The sequence below is a fragment of the Zootoca vivipara genome, chromosome 8 (genome assembly GCF_963506605.1).
Source record: "Zootoca vivipara chromosome 8, rZooViv1.1, whole genome shotgun sequence".
Taxonomy (NCBI): Eukaryota; Metazoa; Chordata; class Lepidosauria; order Squamata; family Lacertidae; genus Zootoca; species Zootoca vivipara.
Window position 1 is genome coordinate 5,831,742 of NC_083283.1, and position 19,705 is coordinate 5,851,446.

The following is a 19,705-nucleotide window of genomic DNA, read 5'->3' on the forward strand; positions in this document are numbered from 1 at the left end:
AAACCACTGAGCCTAGGACTTGCCGATCGGAAGGTCAGCGGTTCGAATCCCCGCGACGGGGTGAGCTCCCGTTGCTCGGTCCCAGCTCCTGCCAACCTAGCAGTTCGAGAGCACATCAAAGTGCAAGTAGATAAATAGGTACCGCTCCGGCGGGAAGGCAAACGGCGTTTCTGTGCGCAGCTCTGGTTTCTCCAGAAGCGGTTTAGTCATGGTAGCCACATGACCCGGAAAAACTGTCTGCGGACAAACGTTGGCTCCCTCGGCCAGTAAAGCGAGATGAGCGCTGCAACCCTAAGTCGTTCGCAACTGGACTTAACTGTCAGGGGTCCTTTACCTTTTTAACACTTTTTAATACTAATTTCCATTTCTCTGTTTCTCTTCTGCAACAGCAAATACGTTAGAACTCTTTAATTTGGAACAAATGCAAACTGTTGTACTGTAGAACATGTGACATAAAATAGTATTCCTGGTTTTCCAGAAAATTGCAGCAGTTCACACTACTGTGCTTTTTCCTTTTTCTCCCCCCTCTCTCTTTTTCTCTTTCTTTGTTGTTCATTGTTTCATGGCACTCTATAACATCCAGCTGCTTTTTTCATTGATTCTAGCAAAGTGCTCTCTAACCACATGTTTACAAAGGACGTCGTTTCTGTGTCTGATGTCATCAGTTTTGTTGTGCTGCCCCCACTGTTTCAAAAAATATATTAATTTCTCTTTCCTCTGCCAATAAACCACACACTGCTTCTTAGATCAGTTTGGAAACCATTTTCATTAATCTCTGCCAATTTATTTGGACAACTTATTCATTGAGTCCCTGCTTCTCAGCCCGCAGCATTTGCTGGCGTTCTATCCAAGGGTAATTATGAGATCATTGCCCATCTTGAATAAACAGGGTCCCCCCCCCCATTGAAATTGATACAGATAATTCTCATTTTAGAGAGACAACTAAGGTTTTGTCAAGACAGATCAATATTATTGTCCTCCTGGTAGCAGGCCAGGGATTTTAACCCTGATAGTGACTCTGTGAGGTCCCATGTTTATAAGAGCATCCAGAAAATAATCTGTTTTAAATACATTTAGCCAGGTTTGCCCCTAAAGCTTCCCCATCAAACTGTACTGTGTGCATTACCCTTATGGGAACTTGTTCCTAAATTGGTCAATATCCTTGGAATTGCAAAAAATCTCTATTGAGCTTTGGGTAAACTGGGCTGCTGCATGTCTGTGGGCGACACATGTCATTAGAACTGATGTCTAATCTTTCAGTGAGAGCACTGCAGGCTTACATAACGCATGTGGCGCATAAGTGGGGGCCTCATGTACAGCCAGTGCGTTTTAATTACAGCCCTCCGGAGAGGGGGAGGGGAAGATTATAGCACAGCGAAAAAACTGAGCCTTTGCAGGCTGGCATCTCTCGTGGAGTATTTGGGAAGGTCCGTGTGGTCTTCCAAGTGCCTTGCTGACCATTTAGGAAAGGCTTGATGCTTTTTCGGGGCAGTCCCAGCTGTACCCACTGTACTGCCTTCTGTGTGCGGGGTGCTGGTGGTTATTAGCTGCCCCCTGTACTTGTCACTCCAGCTGACTAACAGCAGTCCGTTGCAAAAGTCAGCAAATTTCTCAGTGTGAGCATGTATGCTGGGGCTGGGCGGCGGAGGGGGGAGCAGTTTACAGGTGTTCACTAAGAGTCTCAAGGAATCTGCATTGGAGGTGGAAAAGGGGAAGTTGGGGCTTTGACACACACCTGCCTGCATCCCCTCCAATATTTTCTCGCCCAGATCCATCTCTGCTTTCAAATGCACAACCTTTTTTGTTTTTTAGTAAATTGAGATGAGCTTATCGCAAGGTCAGTGGCTGGAAATCGCAGAGAGAGAGGAGGGGCGGCCGTTGCACCCATTGTTCTGCTTGTGGCCTTCACGTGAACATCTGGTTGGCCACTTGTGAGAATGGGGTGCTGGCTAAGTTTGGCCTCTGGCCTGATCACAGCAACTAGGCTCTTACGATTGTAATTCGCATACAACAAAGTTCAAATTCTGTCTACTCAAAAAGCAGTACTGCAGCGAACCTCTCTGAAATGAAACAGGGTTCCCTTCCTTCCTTCCTTCCTTCCTTTTTTTTTAAAGCAGATTTATACTTCTTTTCTGTCAAAGAATCATAGAATTGGAAGGGACCCCCAGGGCCATCTCCTCCAACCCGCTGCAGTGCAAGAATCTTCTGTTCAACATGGGACTCGGGCCCACGACCCTGAGATTAGGAATCTCATGCTCCATTGACTGAGCTGTCGTTTGTGGTCCATTGTGCAACTACAAGCCACAAAGTGAGGTGAACACCCGGTATAGATGCCTGCTCAGTTTCATCCCACTGGCTGCCACCCAAATTCCCCCCCCCAGCAAGTCACAAGCCCTGGGAACTTGCTTTTTAAAAGAAAAGCGGCTGTCAGGTTCCACTCTTGGGCAGCGTTGCTGGTGACATGTATGCCCTGCTCCTCTGCTGCCTTTTTGGCATGTACATTCTGCCCCGACGGCTTTTTGTTGCACAGCCAATAAAACATGACAGTGTTTGATGAATACAGCAGCATAACTTAGCTCTCGCTCAGTGTAGCACAGAAGGACGGCAGGGAACGCAGTGACAGGGTAGGATTCAGTGAAGAATGAGCAGATGGGATAATTGGCAGAAGGAAGGAGGGCTCTCAGTTACCTCCACTGGCCTGTTGACCCCTTTCAATGGAGCCCAGTTGCTCCCTCGTCAGACTCCTCTTGGTTCTGTTGCATCAGTAATTCTGCAAGCATTTGATCTGGTCAAAGGCAAAACAGCTTAACCAAGGACGGATGCTACTTGCTCAAGTACATAAATTACTTGCAAACCAGTGGTGCTTCAGTACTGAGAACCTCACTTCAATTTATTCAAGGCCACTTACTTCAAAGGGAGGACATTACTTCGGTCAGATGGTGCTAAAGAAGATGGTGCTCTGATCATGAATGTTTGGGGAATGGCAAAAAGCAGGCAGTGTGCTCCTTGTGTTCTGCAGAAATACTTGTTTCCACCAGTAAAATATTTCAATTATTCCTTCATTGACAGAATCATAGATCTGTAGAGTTGGAAGGGACCCCCAAGGGTCTATCCCCTGCAATGCAGGAATCACAACTTACTCTGAATATGTGCTGTTGATAAACAACAGGTTTTCTTCCAGAGGATCATGGAACTGTGTTTTGTTAAGGGTGCTGAGAATTGTAGTTCTGTGAGGGATGAACTATATCTCCCAGGACTTTTAAATGCATGGTGTAGATAGGACCATAGGTTTTTTTTGCCTCCTGGGAGTTATTTTTTAAAGAACAAAAATAAAAACTACTATTCCCATGCACCCTAACTGAAAGCAGTGCATTAAGAATGAGGCTTTTAAATCTTTTCTTGACAGTAGAGAGCCACTCCCTGCTCCTGATGTCCGACCTTGCACTTCAATATCAGTAGGGTTGCTTGAGGGGAAGTTGACTGCTGGACGCCAAACTCAATACAAGCTGGGTTCTGGACATGGCTTGTACTGTTAGAATTTCAAAACCAGGAGAGTTTGGTTTCTGCCCTCCTGTGGTTCCAAAATTGGAGCCCCATCCACACTTCAGCTGCTTCTCCACAATCTCCTGAAAAGTAAAGGGTGGGTGGATCTCGTTCTAGAAGGTACCATTTATGCTTCTGTAATGGTACAGGTTTGTGTGGCACTGTGGGTTAAACCACAGAGCCTAGGGCTTGCCGATCAGAAGGTCGGTGGTTCTAATCCCCGCGACGGGGTGAGCTCCCGTTGATCAGCCCCTGCTCCAGCCAACCTAGCAGTTCGAAAGCACGTCAAAGTGCAAGTAGATAAATAGGTACCGCTCCAGCAGGAAGGTAAACGGCGTTTCCGTGTGCTGCTCTGGTTCGCCAGAAGCGGCTTTGTCATGCTGGCCACATGACCTGGAAGCTGTACGCCGGCTCCCTCGGCCAATAATGCAAGATGAGCGCTGCAACCCCAGATTCGGTCACGACTGGACCTAATGGTCAGGGGTCCCTTTGCCTTTGCCTTTACCTTTTAACTCAGGAAGTGGGTGCACAGTCTTCATTCCTTCCCAAAAAAACTGCTCCCCCAAAAAACGCTTCCATGGGCACAACCTTGATAACTAGATAAAAAATGGCCCGTGTTGACAGCCTCCAAGGCACCTGTAATACAAGGAGGTGTCCTTGTTTCCACGTGGCCGATCTGAAACCTGAAAAGGCAGAAACCTCATGAATCCACCAAGCACGTTGCATCACCGAGCAAACCCGAGCAGGTGGCAATTTCCACTGCCAAGCCTGTTTGGAGCAGTTGTCATTCGCCCGAATGGTCACGCAGGGTGTGTTCCCGTTGCTGGGTCACCCTCCAGATATAAAAGATACACCCTGAGCCAACTCTGCAATTAACCTGTGCAATTGAAACATTCCCCTTGCCAGAGCTGAGCAGCTTTCCACGAGAAGAGGGCGCAGTTGAACGATAAGGAGATTGCTTCCTTTGATTAGGATCTCTGTGGACAGGAGCCAAACCGCCTTTCCTCCGCCTCTGCTCGTGGTCATCGTGTCAGTTTGTGCGCCTGTGGAATTGAGCGTGTGCAGAGTTCGTTCCTCTTGTACTTGCTCTCATGGGGGTAGTGGGAATTAAGGACAAGTAGCCCATGTCCCTTGAGACCCTGCAAAGTGTTGGTGCTGACCTTTAAAGCCCTAAACGGCCTTGGCCCAGTATATCTGAAGGAGTGTCTGCACCCCCATCGTTCAGTCCGGACACCGAGGTCTAGCTCCGAAGGCCTTCTGGCAGTTCCCTCACTGCAAGAAGTGAGGTTACAAGGAACCAGGCAAGAGGGCCTTCTCGGTGGTGGCCCCCTCCCATCAGATGTCAAGGAAATAAACAGCTATCTGACTTTTAGAAAACATCTGAAGGCAGCCTTGTTTAGGGAACTTTTTATGTCTCGTGTTTTATTGTGCTTTTAATATTTTGTTGGAAGCTGCCCAGTGTGGCTGGAGAAACACAGCCAGATGGGCGGGGTATAAATAATAAGTTGTTGTTGTTGTTAAACTTGTGTTCCTGTATGAGCAGATTCTCCCAGGGGAGTGGATTTGCTTCCGCCAACCACCTCTGCCTTTCAAAATTGCGGGCTGTGGAGTGTGTGTTACTCCCTATTACAGAGGCGGAGATTATCTTGACCCAAGAATGCCGTTTTTTATAGCAGGCCCATGTCTGCTGCAATCATAGCAAGATGATTTACACCTTGCATCTGTTTGGCACGGTATTGTCTGCAGTTGGTGCTTCTCAAACCTGGGTCTCCAGCTGTTGTTGGAAGACAACTCCCATCATCCCTAGCTAGCAGGACCGGTGGTCAGGGCCGATGGGAGTTGTAGTCCAAAAACAGCTGGAAACCCAAGTTAGAGAAACACACTGCACTCACAGGAAGCAGCTGTCTAGGATTACAGGCACGGGGGGCACTCTCAGCCCCAGCTGGAGATACCAGGGATTGAACCTGCACCTTCTGCATGCCAAGCAGCCACACTACCAACGGAGCTACAGGCTTCTCCAAGCCGGAGCCAGGATAGCTCCATTGGTAGAGCAAAGGGACTCTTAAACTCAGGGTCATGGGTTTGAGTCCTACCTTGGGCAACAAATTCCTGCATTTCAGGGGGTTGGACTAGATGACCCACATGGTCCCTTCCAACTCGACAGTTCTATAAGCCCACCCACCCCTTTTTTGCCACTGGGAGAATTTGGGTTCCTTTTCCATCTTATCACTGTCTTGTGGGGGAAGTGAGAGGAGCAGAGTAACTTAAAAAAATGCATTTGTGTGGCACAGCTCCTCCTCCTCAGGCCAAGCTTTGTCTGCCAGACTCTTGGACTTGCAACAGACTTAGCAAATGCTGCTCCCAATTTTTCTGGGTGAGAACGCCCAAGAGGAGGGGTGGGTCCTCAGTAGGTCAGTTGTTACGAGTTGGAAATTGTAAAGTTGAAAAGGGGACTGAGGATCATCTAGTCCAGGCACCCGCAAACTTCGGCCCTCCAGATGTTTTGGACTACAATTCCCATCATCCTTGACCACTGGTCCTGTTAGCTAGGGATCATGGGAGTTGTAGGCCAAAACATCCGGAGGGCCACAGTTTGGGGATGCCTGATCTAGTCCAACCCCCTGCAATGCAGGAATATGCAGCTGTCCCATGCGGGTACAGAACCTGCAACCTGGGCGTTATCAGCACCACGCTCTGACCCACTGAGCTACCCAGGAGAAGGAGCTTCCTTGGGATAGCTGAAAACTTTGGCCTTAAAAGTAGGGCTCCTTTTTCACCACCCAAGATGGTTCTCATGCAAGATCCCGTCCCTACAGACCTTATCGCGAAAGGAATATTGAATGTGCCGTGTGACCGAGACTCTGCTAACAATTTCCTGTGAACAGCCAACTCCTCAGGTCCCACTATTGTTGCCCAGTCAGTCGCTGGGGCTTTTTTTTTGTGTGTGCTGTGTGTCTGGGGGGGGGGAGGAAGAACAAACAAAACTTATTTACTGTTGGCCCATGTCCTGTTTGTTTGTAGCTCGCTGGGAAATGCCATTTTTCCAGAGTCTCAGCAGGAGCAGTGGCCGCAAACAAACGAAATTGTTTTCTATTGATTTGTGTGGGCACGTCACAGCTTTGTGCAAAAGGCAGGGTTGTGTTTTTTTTATTAAAAAAAAGTTACAATCGACTTTGCTTATCAGGGGTGCTTTTGGGTGACCTGTTTTCCCAGACTGTTTTGCAGCACTTCCTCAATAACTTCCAGGAGAGGTGTATCATTCCCACCCGCTCCAGAGGTCAACAGAAACAAATGTGGGGGGGGGGGAGGTAAGCATTACTCAAGCTAGTCCCTGATAATGAGCGCTGCCAAATCATTTCGTTCTCTTTTCCAGTTAATCCCATTGGAATAAGCATGGCAGAAGAGAGCTGGTGGGATGCAGTTCTTTGAGTTGTAGAATCATAGAATTGTAGAGTGGGGAAGGGACCCTGAGGGTCATCTACTCCAACCCCCTGCAATGCAGGAATATTTTGCCCAGTGTGGGGCTCGAACCCACAGCCCTGAGATTGAGTCTCATGCTTTACCGACTGAGCTATCAAGGGCCTGCAGGTTGTTTTAGTAGGAGTCTGTTTGCCAATCCCACCCTCACCAGCTTCCCATCGTGTTCGCTGAGCAGGCTCAGTCCTCATGGGGTTGTTTTAGGTGGGCTCCCATTTTACAGTCCCTCTCCCCAAGTTATTTTATACTTCTGTGAAAAGTTGAGGTTCCCCCTGCAAACTAGCTGATGCCGCCCCACTCTGCGGGGACGGTGCCATTCTTGCTGCCTTGTTGGCATCCATCTGGTCTTGAGAGACAATGGAGTGCGCCTCTGGGGGTGAAGTCAAACCGCTGCATTAGCTGGGCCAAACTGACCTCCTCGGGACACAGACCTGGGCAGTGTGGATGGAGGTCTTCTTGGGCTGCCCAGAGGACAAGACCCACCTCTTTGCCTTGCTGATGTGGCCCAAAGGAAAGCACCAGCTTAGCTGCAGGATTTGCGTACAAGGCGCCATCCAACTGTCTTGGGGACTCCACTCCAGATCTGTGCAGGGTTTACTCATTAGCCTTTTCTACTCCTAAAGATGTCCCGCAAGGCAGCGGAGGTTTAGGATCAGAGTTTTCTTCCTCCTAGATAGGCCACCTTCCCAGGTTGACGAGCCCCATCCCACCCCCTTCCCTCTACAGCACATGCAGAAACCACTTTCTTGACCATGGAACCCACTCTTGGTCTCTTCCGCTCGGTCTGCTGGAGCCAGTCTTTGCATGCAGAGGAAGTCCCTAACTCACAGAGGGTTTGAGACCTAATGACTACCCTCACCTGGTTTAGCCAGCCAGTCAAAGCTGTTCCTGGGGTGCGGCTGCTGTCACATGCTGGCATCTTCTAGGAGCCGCAGGTGAGAGCTGAGTGCGCGCGGGGGGGGGTTCCAAAGGTGCACAAACTACCCCAGAAGCAGCACAGCATGTTCCCCATTAGAGGTGCTACCCCCTCCCCTAACACCCCATATGCCCCTCTTGCTGTATAAGCACAAGCCATTAGTATACATATACAAGGGGGATCTGCAACAGAATGTTGCAGTATGGGGTGCTCGTGTTTACTGTTCCAGTGAGTCAACCGTACTTTCCTTCCTACCCCCAAACAGGGAGAGTGGTCATTCCTTGAGGGTGGCCAAAGTACAGGGTGTTCCCAGATAGCGCTTTGAGAAGGAGCACGGCTTATTTTCCTGCTGTGTTCATCATCATTTCTTACTGTGAAACTGAGAACTCTAAGGGTAGAGGTTGGTTTGGGCTTCTCAGGATTTTGGCGAGAACTTCTGGGGTCGCACCGCAAATCCTCTGTGAGCCTAGCCTGGCTTGCGCCCTCAATTGCAAAGATCTGTATGGAACCCCTCAAGCCTTCAGGCGGGTTTAAGGCGCCGAGAGGCACAGCAAGCCCAAGTAACTCCTTGCCAAGACGCGTGATTTTAAATCACTACAAGTAACATGGTGTGGGCAGCGGGAAAACATGATGTTCCCAGCCCTCCTTTGGCTTACGATGCTTCAAATCCCTGCAGCGCTCGGTTTCCAAAACAAGAGCGTATTCCTATCGGCAGCTGAAAGAACATTTAGAGTGGGTTTTAATTTTGTGCTTGGTCAGCTCGGATCAGATTAAGAGCCGCTCTACAAGCTAAGGGTGCGCTGAGTCCCTTTCTCTTAGTTGTCGGTGGCAAATTCAGAGACAGAGGCCTCTTTTATGCTGCTGTACCTGGATCTAAATTCCTGACTGTGTTTTGTTCCATGTCAGATGAGGTGATAGGGTCGGAGACAAGCGGCGTTTTCACAATGCTTAGCTCCTGAAATCCTCCCTCCTTCCCCCCTTTATTTTTGCTGTGCTGTTTGACTGAGATCCGAGTTGTACTTACGATGTACTAAAAAGGGTCCCCAAATCAGTTCCCTTTTTTGTTTTCACTGCCTACGGGTTTGTTACGCTTGTATTTTGTCTCTGGCGCATTGCATGCCTTTCCTGGATTTAGACTTGGAAATGCACCCCATAAGGGAGTTCCTTGCCCCTAGCCCAGATGTATTGCACTCAGCTGGTCTTGTGGGGTGCTACCAGCATTAATTCCTAAACAGCCCGCTAATAGGTTGTGGTGAATTAATAGAATGCTGCTTTGTGACTAGAACACCCCTGTCCCGTCCCCCTGGAGACATGGTACGAGCATCCGCAGAATTAATACCCTTAGCCATGCCCCACTCATTTTCTATTCAGCCCCTGCTAGCAGCAAGGAATTCTGCCATAGCTCTCTGCATCAGATGCAGTTAGATCACTTGCTCACTCCCGTGGGGGGGGGGAGCAGTGCCCTCCCTCAGAGGAAGCTGCCTGTTGCATCTCTGCAGGAGTCTCTGCTTCAGTCAAGGGACTTCCTTAGCTCTTGCAGAAAGAAACACAGTTGATTGAATCCTTAATCTTGCACTGTTTTGGGGGGTGGAAAGAAACTGTGCTCCAGCTTTAATAAAGGGTGAAAAAAGAATGTGCCTCATCTATCAGAAGTGCAGGAAACCTCTGTACAAACTTGCCTGTTTTTGATCGTATAGTTAATATTGTCTTCAGTGTTGATACTAAAGCAGGCATCCCCAAACTTCGGCCCTCCAGATGTTTTGGACTACAATTCCCATAATCCCTGACCACTGGTCCTCATGGGAGTTGTAGGCCAAAACATCTGGAGGGCCGCAGTTTGGGGATGCCTGCACTAAAGCCATAGGGGAGCCGAAACTGTTCCTGTGTTCGCTTTGGGATTCTGCAACTAGAATGAATTAAAGCAGGCTGTGTGTATCCAGTTTTGAGTTTGGGAAGAATTGTTTGTTTCAAACTGAGCTTAGGGTGGTGGGGGAAAAGGAGTGAACTGGAAACCGAGATGAAATGGGTGGTTTCTGGATTGTGGAAAGGTGTGTTGGACTTGTTGAGGGGTGGGGCGTTGGGAGAGAGAATACCTGTGGGAGCCCATGAAATGGGCAAACTGACCGCTGCCTCAAAGACAACAGATGAGTCTCATTGCTTCCCATACACCTGTGAGCTTTCCCTCTGGTGGCATCTAGAATCTTGCTCTTCCTTTTAAAGAAACCCACAGTGCTCAGCGGGTGCAGGGAAACTTTGACTTTCCAGGTGCTGCTGAACTACAACTCCCATCGGCTCCAGTTATCGAGGTGTAGTTTAGCAAACACCTGGAGGGCAACAGGTCTCCCTATACATGATACTCAGAGCCATGCATACACTGCTAAATTCTCTGCTGTATTGCACAATTGCAGCCGTAATAAGTATTTCAGTGAAAGCTTCGGACAGGTTTCTGAAGGTGGGTGCCCTTCCCTTGTTTATACGCCACACAGCGAATGTCCAGCAACCTTAAAAAAATATTGTGTACTAGTCAGGTTTGTCCTTTCTTTCTTTCTTTCCTTTTGCCAGCTGCGGTTTTGACAGGCTTATTAAAACAGGCTGTACCAATTTAGGAATGCAGACATCAACAAGCTGTTTGAAGGAGAGGTTTTCCAGCCGGCAAACAGCGTAGCTGGTGAAATTGCTGTTGGCGTAAAACAGCACACCCAAAATATATCTTCTTCTTTTTAATCCACCCCTCGTTGCCCCTTGTTTCTATCCTCTCAGGTTGTAAATGCAAATTAAAATTAATCTTGGGATTATTATTGATCCAGAAGCTCACGCTACCATGCCGGAATTTGCAGCTTGCAAAGGCGAGATACAAATTTCACGAGTTGAAAAAACCCTAAACGCCGCCACCTTATTTTGCTTGGCATTGGCTTTTGGCGTCAAAATCTCAGCTACATCTTTTAAAAACAAGTTTCCACTCCTTATATTTAAGTTGAACATTAATTGGATTGTTTTAAAGGTAACCTTAGATGCATGTTAAATGTTTCTGTTCAAACGCTACAGGTTTTTTTGGGAAAGCCCAGCGTATTATCTCACAAAGTAAGTCTGCACGAAGATTAAGATCTGTCCGTGCTTTAAATAACAGCCCTTTTAGTCTCGCCTAAACAGCCATTTCAGCTTCTCAACCACGGATTGCGTAATCCCGATGGCAAATACAGAGTAGTAATGTAACCTTAAATGCATGTTGATCATGTTTGCAAGGTCAAATCCTAGGCACATCCCGGTCATGTGTCTTTGGAAAGTGGATGTTTTTACCACAGTGGGGTTTTAAACATTGGCCTTGGTTGCCCAGTTGCTAATTGGGACCTCTCAGATGATTATTTGAAGTGGCGAATAAAAACATGGTTGTATTTGGGGGGGGGGGAGATGCCTCCTTTTTTAAAGCAGCCTCTTCTGTCACGTTATTCTGACACTGGCACCATCTACAGGCTACAAGTTAGTATTACACGTACTAAATAATCTCTTCAATATATAGTGTTATCTTTTCCCAGATACTCAAAGGTGGCATTTCACAGCCAGTGAAACAGCAAGCCCAGCCTATAAATGTCTATTTGTTGGGCTTCATAAACGGCGGAGGAATCAGCCGTCCTGTTGCTCTCTCCCTACTTAATGGAATAGTGAAAAATTAATAAGGGGCTCTTTTCCGCTCAGGTTTTGGCTTTCTTTGGCAGAGAGCTAGAGCGCTTTGTAAGATTTGCCGTATTTGCAGATGTGCAAGGAGAGTGTGAGTGGAGGCAAGCAGCATTTACTCCTAGGCAGAAAACCCACTCTCCCACATCCATAGAAACATTGGAAGGGGCCTTATCCTTGCTCCATCTAGTGTGTAATAAATTATTGTATTTTAATATTTCTGTTGGAAGCAGCCCAGAGTGGCTGGGGAAGCCCGGCCAGGTGGGTGGGATATAAATAAATTATTATTATTATTATTGAGTGGCAGCAGTTTTCCTGGGGTTTCAAGCAGGAGTCTGTTCCCAAGCCCTACCTGCAGATATTGGGGGTTGAACCTGGAAGCTTCTACCTACAAGGCAAATGCTCTACCAGCGCTCCGCCTCTTTAGGGAGAAGATTTATCAATACTGGGTGAACTCAGTGTTGAAAACATTTGGAAGAACTTTCCAACAGTAAGAGCTGTTCAGCAGTGGAACAGACTCCCACGAGAGGTGGTGGACTCTCCTTCCTGGGAGGTTTTTAAACAGAGGTTGGGTGGCCATCTGTCATGGATGCTTTAGCTGAGGTTCCTGCGTCACAGGGGGTTAGACTAGATGACCGTGGGTGTCGCTTACAACTCTAAGATACTGTGATTCTAACTCCGCAGTGGCGGCACTCACACAAGGAGCACCACGATGCTGTTAACCTCTTAGAACTCCTGATCCCTCAAAGATAGTTTCTTTCCAAATGTCCCCTGTCCTTAGCTGTTGCATTCCCTTGTAACACTAATGTTTAGTTATATTAATGTAGTGCGGATTTCCGCATTTGATCCGTATGTTTCCATTCTTATTTCCAAGTGGGGTCATGGTTGTGCTCTAGTCAGTGCAAACAAGTGAGGCACAAACCTTGGTTTCATATCCTGGCTTGTTCACTAGTTACAAACTGCAGTTCCCTGAGGTTAGATGCAACGGGGAACTGCGGTTTGTTTAAAAGCAGAAGCGGGTGCTTGTAAATCTCCTTCTCGTGGACCCAAAAGGAGAGTGCAAGCCCAAGGGTCATTCAGCCACAATCTTGTAACAGGAAACCATGGTTTCTTGTTGCATCTGAACCAGGCCAGCGTTTGTTTGCTTGGTTGACTTTCTTAAACCTACAGCAGCATTGGCTAGCCTGGGGGTCCTGTGTTGAGTTGAAGATGTTCGCTTTCCAAAATGTAACCAATAACCCTCTTGAATTATCTTGTCTTTTAGGTCTTCCTGAACAGTACTACAGCCTCACTTGGTTCCTCAGCCCAATCCTGGGCTTGATCTTCACTCCTCTAATAGGTTCAGCTAGTGACCGCTGTACTCTCAGCTGGGGCCGCCGGCGGCCTTTTATCCTTGCCCTCTGCATTGGTGTTCTCTTTGGAGTTGCGCTTTTCCTGAACGGCTCCATTATAGGTAAATCAGGGGCTATGCTTGGATCACTGTGCTGTCTGCTCAAAGAAGCAGCAAAGGGCCGCACTCCGCAGCCAGCTAAAAAAAGCATTAATTGCGGAGACACTGTGGGATTTTGCTACCGAGCACCCGAATTCTGTGACCGGAACATGCCTGCAGAAAGTAAAGTTGTCTAATTTGCTTGGGTGGTATCCAGCATTAGCCCTGCTTACTCAGGCTTGTTAAGTTCAGTGCCTTAGCCTCTGTTTCTTCTCTCATCAAAAGCGACTGCCGGGCTTATCGTGAGGGCTTGTGGTGTCTGCATTTGCAAGCTCACCTTCCCACCAATTCAGTGGTTACCAGCAAAATCGTAGCAGGTCTGAAACGACTGCAGCCTGCTCTTGGCATGGGAAAACTGTAGGAACCTGTTCACAGGGAAATGTTTCCTGTTGTGCTCTGATTTCCCTTTAATGCATATCTGGCAAACATATCCTGTTTCCAGCATTATTTGAAAGGGGGGCGGGGGAGAAGGACAAAAAGATCGTTTCGGTTTTTCTTGTTCTGTTCTTAGGCTGAGAGGGGGAGAACACGGCGAGATCTAAAAATTGTTTATCAAATGACTAAAATGGGGAAGAATAACTCTTTCCTTTATCGCTGTCGGCGCTGTTAGAGCAACACACTGGGGAAAACAATAGAAGCTGGGAATTTACCTTCTTTGGGGATTCAGCCTGAGGCGAACTCCAATTGCAAGTCTTCACGTTTGCTGCGTATTAGCCAAGGTGGTGCAGTGGTTAAGAGTGCAGGGCTAGGACCTGAGAGACCAGGGTTCAAATCCCCACTCTGCCACGAAGCTCACTGGCTGCGCTTGAGCCAGTCACACACTCTAAGCCTACATTATTATTATTATTATTATTATTATTATTATTATTATTATTATACCACCCTTCATCTGTAGATCTCAGGGTGGTTCACAGGATAATAATACAAGAGAAAAACACAAATAACATAATAAAAACAAGAACTGAACAAAACAGTACACACACACACACACCCCAGCTTGTTGTGAGGATAAAAAGGGGAGGAGGGAAAGCAGAATATAACTGCAGTAATAAACAGATTTGGAAAACAATTTGTTTCCCCTGCTTCTGTGCCCTTCTCATCCTGAGGACGGGAGCACCATCGAGTGCTCACGCTTTGTAAAATAGGCCCCCAAAGCTTATGGAAAGGGAATGTGTTGGAACTTACGAAGCTGCCCTCTGCAGGGAAAGGCTGTCTCTCTCTGCACTGATCTAGGGTCTTTCCCAGCCCTGCCTGGAGATGTCCACCAGTATTGCACCTTGGAGCTTCTGAATGCAGAGCTCGTGCTGCACCGCCTCTCTCCCCTGCTTGACTCGAAACACTTCCTCCCACTCTGGACTTAGAAAGCCTGCAAGCCCTGATCTCTCTGAGGTGGTTCAGTCCATGAACATTAGATCTGCCCCACTAGAACGTTCAGGGCTTTGCCCGCAATTGACAACAAGCAACATGTGTATTTTAAAAGCCCCCCTTGCTCCCCAGCCAACGCTTCAAATCTTGGCAACTCTGGGGTTTTTTTTAAAAGAGTACATTCCTCACTCTGTGGTGTGGTTGTAGCCAAGCACATTTCATTACTTCCTCCTTGTTCTGTTTGGGGGTTCCACACACACACACACAAACACACACACACACACACACACACACCTCCCACAAGTTGTGTAATAAACTTTTTGAACACCGCCTTAACCTGGGCTGACCTTCTCAGCCAACTTTTGTCTGACAAGGGAAGAAGCAGGTAACCAAGAGCTCCCAAGGCCAAATAAAAATGTGCTAATCAAAAACACAACGTGTAAGTCACTCAAATGCAAAACAAGCCCTCAAACCAGGCCTGGCCTAACCCATGCCACAGGGCTGAAATGCCCAGCCAGAGCGGCCAAGGGATATTTCCAGCAGTTTGTCTTGGCAGCCGATCCGTTAAGGAGATCCGTTTGTTTCCTTAATAATAAAAGGGACTGTTATTTTGTTCTTGGGTCTGTTCTTTACGAGCAAAAGAAGAAGTGGGAGAGAGAAAACTCCCTCCTGTTTTCTTTGCTCTTCTTTCCTGCCAGGCCTGGCCATCGGAGATGTCCCAGACAAGCAGCCCATCGGCATCGTTCTCACTGTCCTGGGTGTGGTGGTCTTGGATTTCTGTGCTGATGCGACGGAGGGGCCGATCCGGGCCTATCTGCTGGACGTGGTGGACAGCGAGGAACAGGACATGGCGCTCAACATCCATGCTTTCTCAGCTGGTATGTGATTCTGTCTGTTCTTCTGTCCCAGGCATCTCTGGGTAGGGCTTGGGAATGTCTCCTGCCTGGAACTCCAAAAAGCTGCTGCCAGTCAGTGTGGGACAGTACAGTGCTAGACTGACCCAAGGGTCTGACTCCATATAAGGCAGCTTCCTGTGGTCCTTAAATAATTTTTATTTCAATTTATTCCATAGAAGAGCATACTTAAACTTCCAACAGCACTTAACCTTTTCAGATTGTACCCTGTTTCCCAAGTTGGCTTAGTTGAGATGACACCAAACCATGGTTAAGGAAAGTTAACTGTCACCAGAGTTCTTGGGGGGGGGGTTGATCAGCCAGCAAAGCAGAGCAAAGAAGCTTTGGTTTGAAGGAAACTTGAGAGAGAAATGCTCCTGGCTTTACTGTATGGTTGGGAGTTCAAACCACGCTTTGGGTTCCAAACCATGGTCAACCTGAAACCCTGGCTTGGCTTGATCGCTGAAATGACTGCTTTCGGCAGCTGTGTCAAAAGCAAGGTCTGTCCTTTTGGCAAGCTGCAGTTCTCAGCTGAACTAAACAAATTAACTACATCAGATTAATGGAGCTACTGTTACCGGATGGGAACCTGTGCCCTTGTTGAGGGATTCCAAAAAGGAAGACCTTCCTTCCTCTTTTATGTAGCAGCCAGATAGGAGGCATCGCTGCCTCGCCCACTTGCGTGGTCCCCAGCCTTTTCACAAAGCAGCCAGTGCCTAACCTTTTGCCCTCCTCTCCTTCCTTAGGGCTTGGAGGGGCCATTGGCTACATGCTGGGAGGCCTCGACTGGATGCAGACGTTCTTCGGGGTCCTCTTCGTCTCCCAGGAGCAAGTCCTCTTCTTCTTTGCCGCCATCATCTTCTCCGTCTCTGTCGTCCTCCACCTTTGCAGCATCGAGGAGGAGCAATACAACCCCCAGCAGGACAGGATCGACGACGAGGCCGACACCCTTTCGAGCGCCAAGCTGAGCGGCAGCCTCCCTCCCCTGAGCCGCCTGAACATCATCAGCGAGGAAGACCATTACAGGAGCTCCATGTACCATGACGAGGTGCAGTCTGAGCAGGACCTCAACATGGACTTCCTCGACGTGGACATTGTCCGCAGCAAGAGCGACTCTGTCCTGCACATGCCCGACGCCACCTTGGAGATGGAATCCGAGCTGCTTTTCCTCCACGAGATCGAGCCTTCCATCTTCCAAGACTCTTCCTACCCCAACACCCCGCACAGCGCCAGCCAGGAGTACATGAAGGCCAAATTCAACCGCCTGTCTGCTTTCCTCAGGGAGAACGAGAAGGAGGAGGACATGTTACTTGATAATCACTTGAACGAAGCCAAAGCCCCCCACAGCAACGGCTCCCTACCAAAAGACCTCCTGAACGGGCACGCGAGGATCGGCATGAAGCAGTCGAGCACCTCCAACTCCATGCGCAGGCGCAAGCACATGTTCTACCGGCAGCCTTCCCACACCTTCTCCTACTACGGCAAGATCGGCACCCACCGCTACCGCTTCCGGCGGGCCAACGCCATCGTGCTGATCAAGTCCTCGCGGAGCATGAACGATATCTACGACATGCAGAAGAGGCAGCGGCAGAGGTGCCGGCACAGGAACCAGAGCGGGACCACCAACTCCAGCGGCGACACTGAGAGTGAGGAAGGCGAGACCGAAACCACCGTCCGGCTCCTGTGGCTGTCCATGCTGAAGATGCCCAAGGAGCTCCTGCGGCTCTGCGTCTGCCACCTCTTGACCTGGTTCTCCATCATCGCCGAAGCCGTCTTCTACACCGACTTCATGGGGCAGGTCATTTTCAATGGCGACCCCAAGGTGAGTCGCAAAGCTTGCCCTCGCAACGTATTCATCCTCTCCATAGATATTTGGCATTGCTCTGCAAATTAGTTCAGCCCAAACAGAGGGTGCTGCAAAGAAATTTCCCAGCTTTGTTTCATCACTATTAGCCTCGGGGTGCCGCCTCCAGGCCACCTGGCAGGCAAGGGCTTTTGAAGTTTGGTTCTTTGTGGCCCAAAATTGTATTGCTTTGTGGCCCATTTTGGTTTTGGTTTTACACCTTTTATTGTTCCAAGTTTCTCGAGAATCTTTCTTTGAAACAGGTTGAAAATAAGCTAGACGAATAAACGAAAGTGTAAATCCTGGCCCAATTGCACTGGCTACTGATTAGTTTCCAGGCCCAATTCAAAGTTCTGGTTTTGACCTGTAAAGCCTTAAATGCCTCAGGACCACAATACCTCAAGGACCACCTCTGCCTATAGGAACCGACCTGGACCCTGCAATTATCTTCTGAGGCCCTTCTTTGTGTGCCTCCTCCTCAAGAGGTTCAGAGACCGGCGACATGAGAGCAGGCCTTTTCTGCCATGGCTCCCCATTTGTGGAATGCTCTCCCCAGAGAGGCTCGCCTGGCACCCTCATTAGATTTTTAGGAACCATGCAAAAATCAGGCCCTTGGCTGATTAACATTCTATGTCCTTTTAAATATATTGGGGATGGATATTTGTTTCTTTCTTTCTTGTTTTTATTATTAACATTCTATGTCCTTTTAAATATATTGGGGAGGGATATTTGTTTCTTTCTTGTTTTTATTATCTGTTTAATGTTTTTATGTTCTGAGCCGCCCTGAGATCTCCAGATGAAGGGCTGTATGCAAATTTAATAAAATCAATCAATCTTTGGCTAGGCAGAGAGGTGCAAACATTGATACTGCCAAGTTCTTGTTCATAGTTTGGCCTTTGCTTAAATCTCTACTGCTTCACTGCAGGCCCCTTCGAATTCCACCGAGCTGCATGCCTACAATGCCGGCGTTCAGATGGGCTGTTGGGGATTGGTCATCTATGCTGCTACTGCAGCTGTGTGTTCAGGTAAGAGGTTCTGCGCCAGCAGCTGAAAGTCTGTGCACCCCAGACCAGAGAAGCCGAGTTTGGCTGACAGATAGGAGAATCAAGGAAGGGGGCTGGGCGGGGGAAGTTAGCCGGGGAAGACCCTGGCAATGAAGTGCTTTAACGAGGGAGAGTTGGGCGGCTAATTGCACCCAGAGCAGGGGGCGCTTTTCTCTAATGGCGACATGCTTGGCCCCCCTTTTGCAGCCTTGCTACAGAAATACTTGGACAACTACGACCTCAGCATCCGAGTGATCTACATCCTGGGCACGCTGGGCTTCTCCATTGGCACGGCAGTGATGGCCATGTTCCCCAATGTGTACGTGGCCATGATCATGATCAGCTCGATGGGCATCGTTTCCATGAGTATATCCTACTGCCCCTACGCCCTTCTAGGGCAGTACCACGACATCAAGCAGGTATGTGGCCGTGGGCCGGGTGTGCGCCTCCCCTCTCTCGTGTTGGGGAACGTGAGTTGGGCAAGAACCATACGGACATATGAAGTCCGGCCCCAGATCCATCCAGCCCAGCCGCTGTCTGCTGCAGCCTTTCCCGACCAGGTGTCTTGGACTACATTTCCCATCAGGCCCAGCCAGCACAGAGGGGGTTTGATGCTTTGAAGCCATCCCACGACATACACAGACCTGCAGAGTCAGTCTCTAAGCTCTGGAGAGCCTTCAGGGAATTGCAAGAGAGGGAGACAAGCCCGTCAGATCGTAGTTTGCAGCTGGAATTCCCAGTACCTAGCAAGCAGCTCTTCAGGCTGCTTTTGGCCCAAGGATTGCCAGTTCCTCATACATACACAAACACACAAACACACATTCTGTTATACAATTTAAAATACTCATTTTAATGTCATTAAAATATCAGTGGCTTCCGTTCTTCTTCCATGGTTCGTTTTTCATATCATAGATTCCTGCGTATTTTACAAAAACTAAACCATTCAATATTCCATCAATACATCCATCAAACCTTTTTTACACTGTTGAATTTATCTTAATGCTGCCAACCTTTTCAGGTGTGCACAGTTCCCCCCCCCAAAAAAATATATTCAATAAATGTTTTCCAATCTTCTCTAAACGTGTGTTCTTCTTGTTCTCTACTTCCATATGTTAAATCTGCAAGCTGCGCATATTCTGTCAACTTAAGTTGCCATTCTTCTTTAGCTGGGACCTCACTTGTTTTCCATTTTGGGGCTAACAGAACATGGGCCGCAGTAGTAGCATACATAAATAACATTCTTCCCTTTTTTTGACACTTGGGAATTTCGTTCTGAATTATCCCCAACAGAAAGCACTCCGGGTTTGTTTTGAAAAGTAGTTTTAAACATCCCCCCCCATTCATTATAGATTATTTCCCAATACTCTTTTACAAGTCCACCACATATTAAAGAAGGTTCCCTCCACCTCTTTGCAGTTCCTGACCACGGACGTAGAGGACTTGTCCCCATGTCAGTCCCCAAAG

The 19,705-nt window shown here is 48.2% G+C and overlaps 1 protein-coding gene across 5 annotated transcripts in view; it reads left to right on the top strand.

Moving 5' to 3' along the window:
- Nucleotides 1-19,705, top strand: part of SLC45A4 (solute carrier family 45 member 4) — a 95,571-nt gene that overhangs the window by 68,723 nt on the left and 7,143 nt on the right. For all 5 annotated transcript variants that reach the window (XM_060277571.1, XM_060277572.1, XM_035124407.2 and 2 more), the window contains 5 exons: nt 12,873-13,061; nt 15,161-15,340; nt 16,102-17,177; nt 18,124-18,223; nt 18,449-18,660. In XM_060277571.1, coding sequence (XP_060133554.1) covers nt 12,873-13,061; nt 15,161-15,340; nt 16,102-17,177; nt 18,124-18,223; nt 18,449-18,660 — 1,757 coding nt within the window. The remainder of the gene's footprint in view (nt 1-12,872; nt 13,062-15,160; nt 15,341-16,101; nt 17,178-18,123; nt 18,224-18,448; nt 18,661-19,705) is intronic.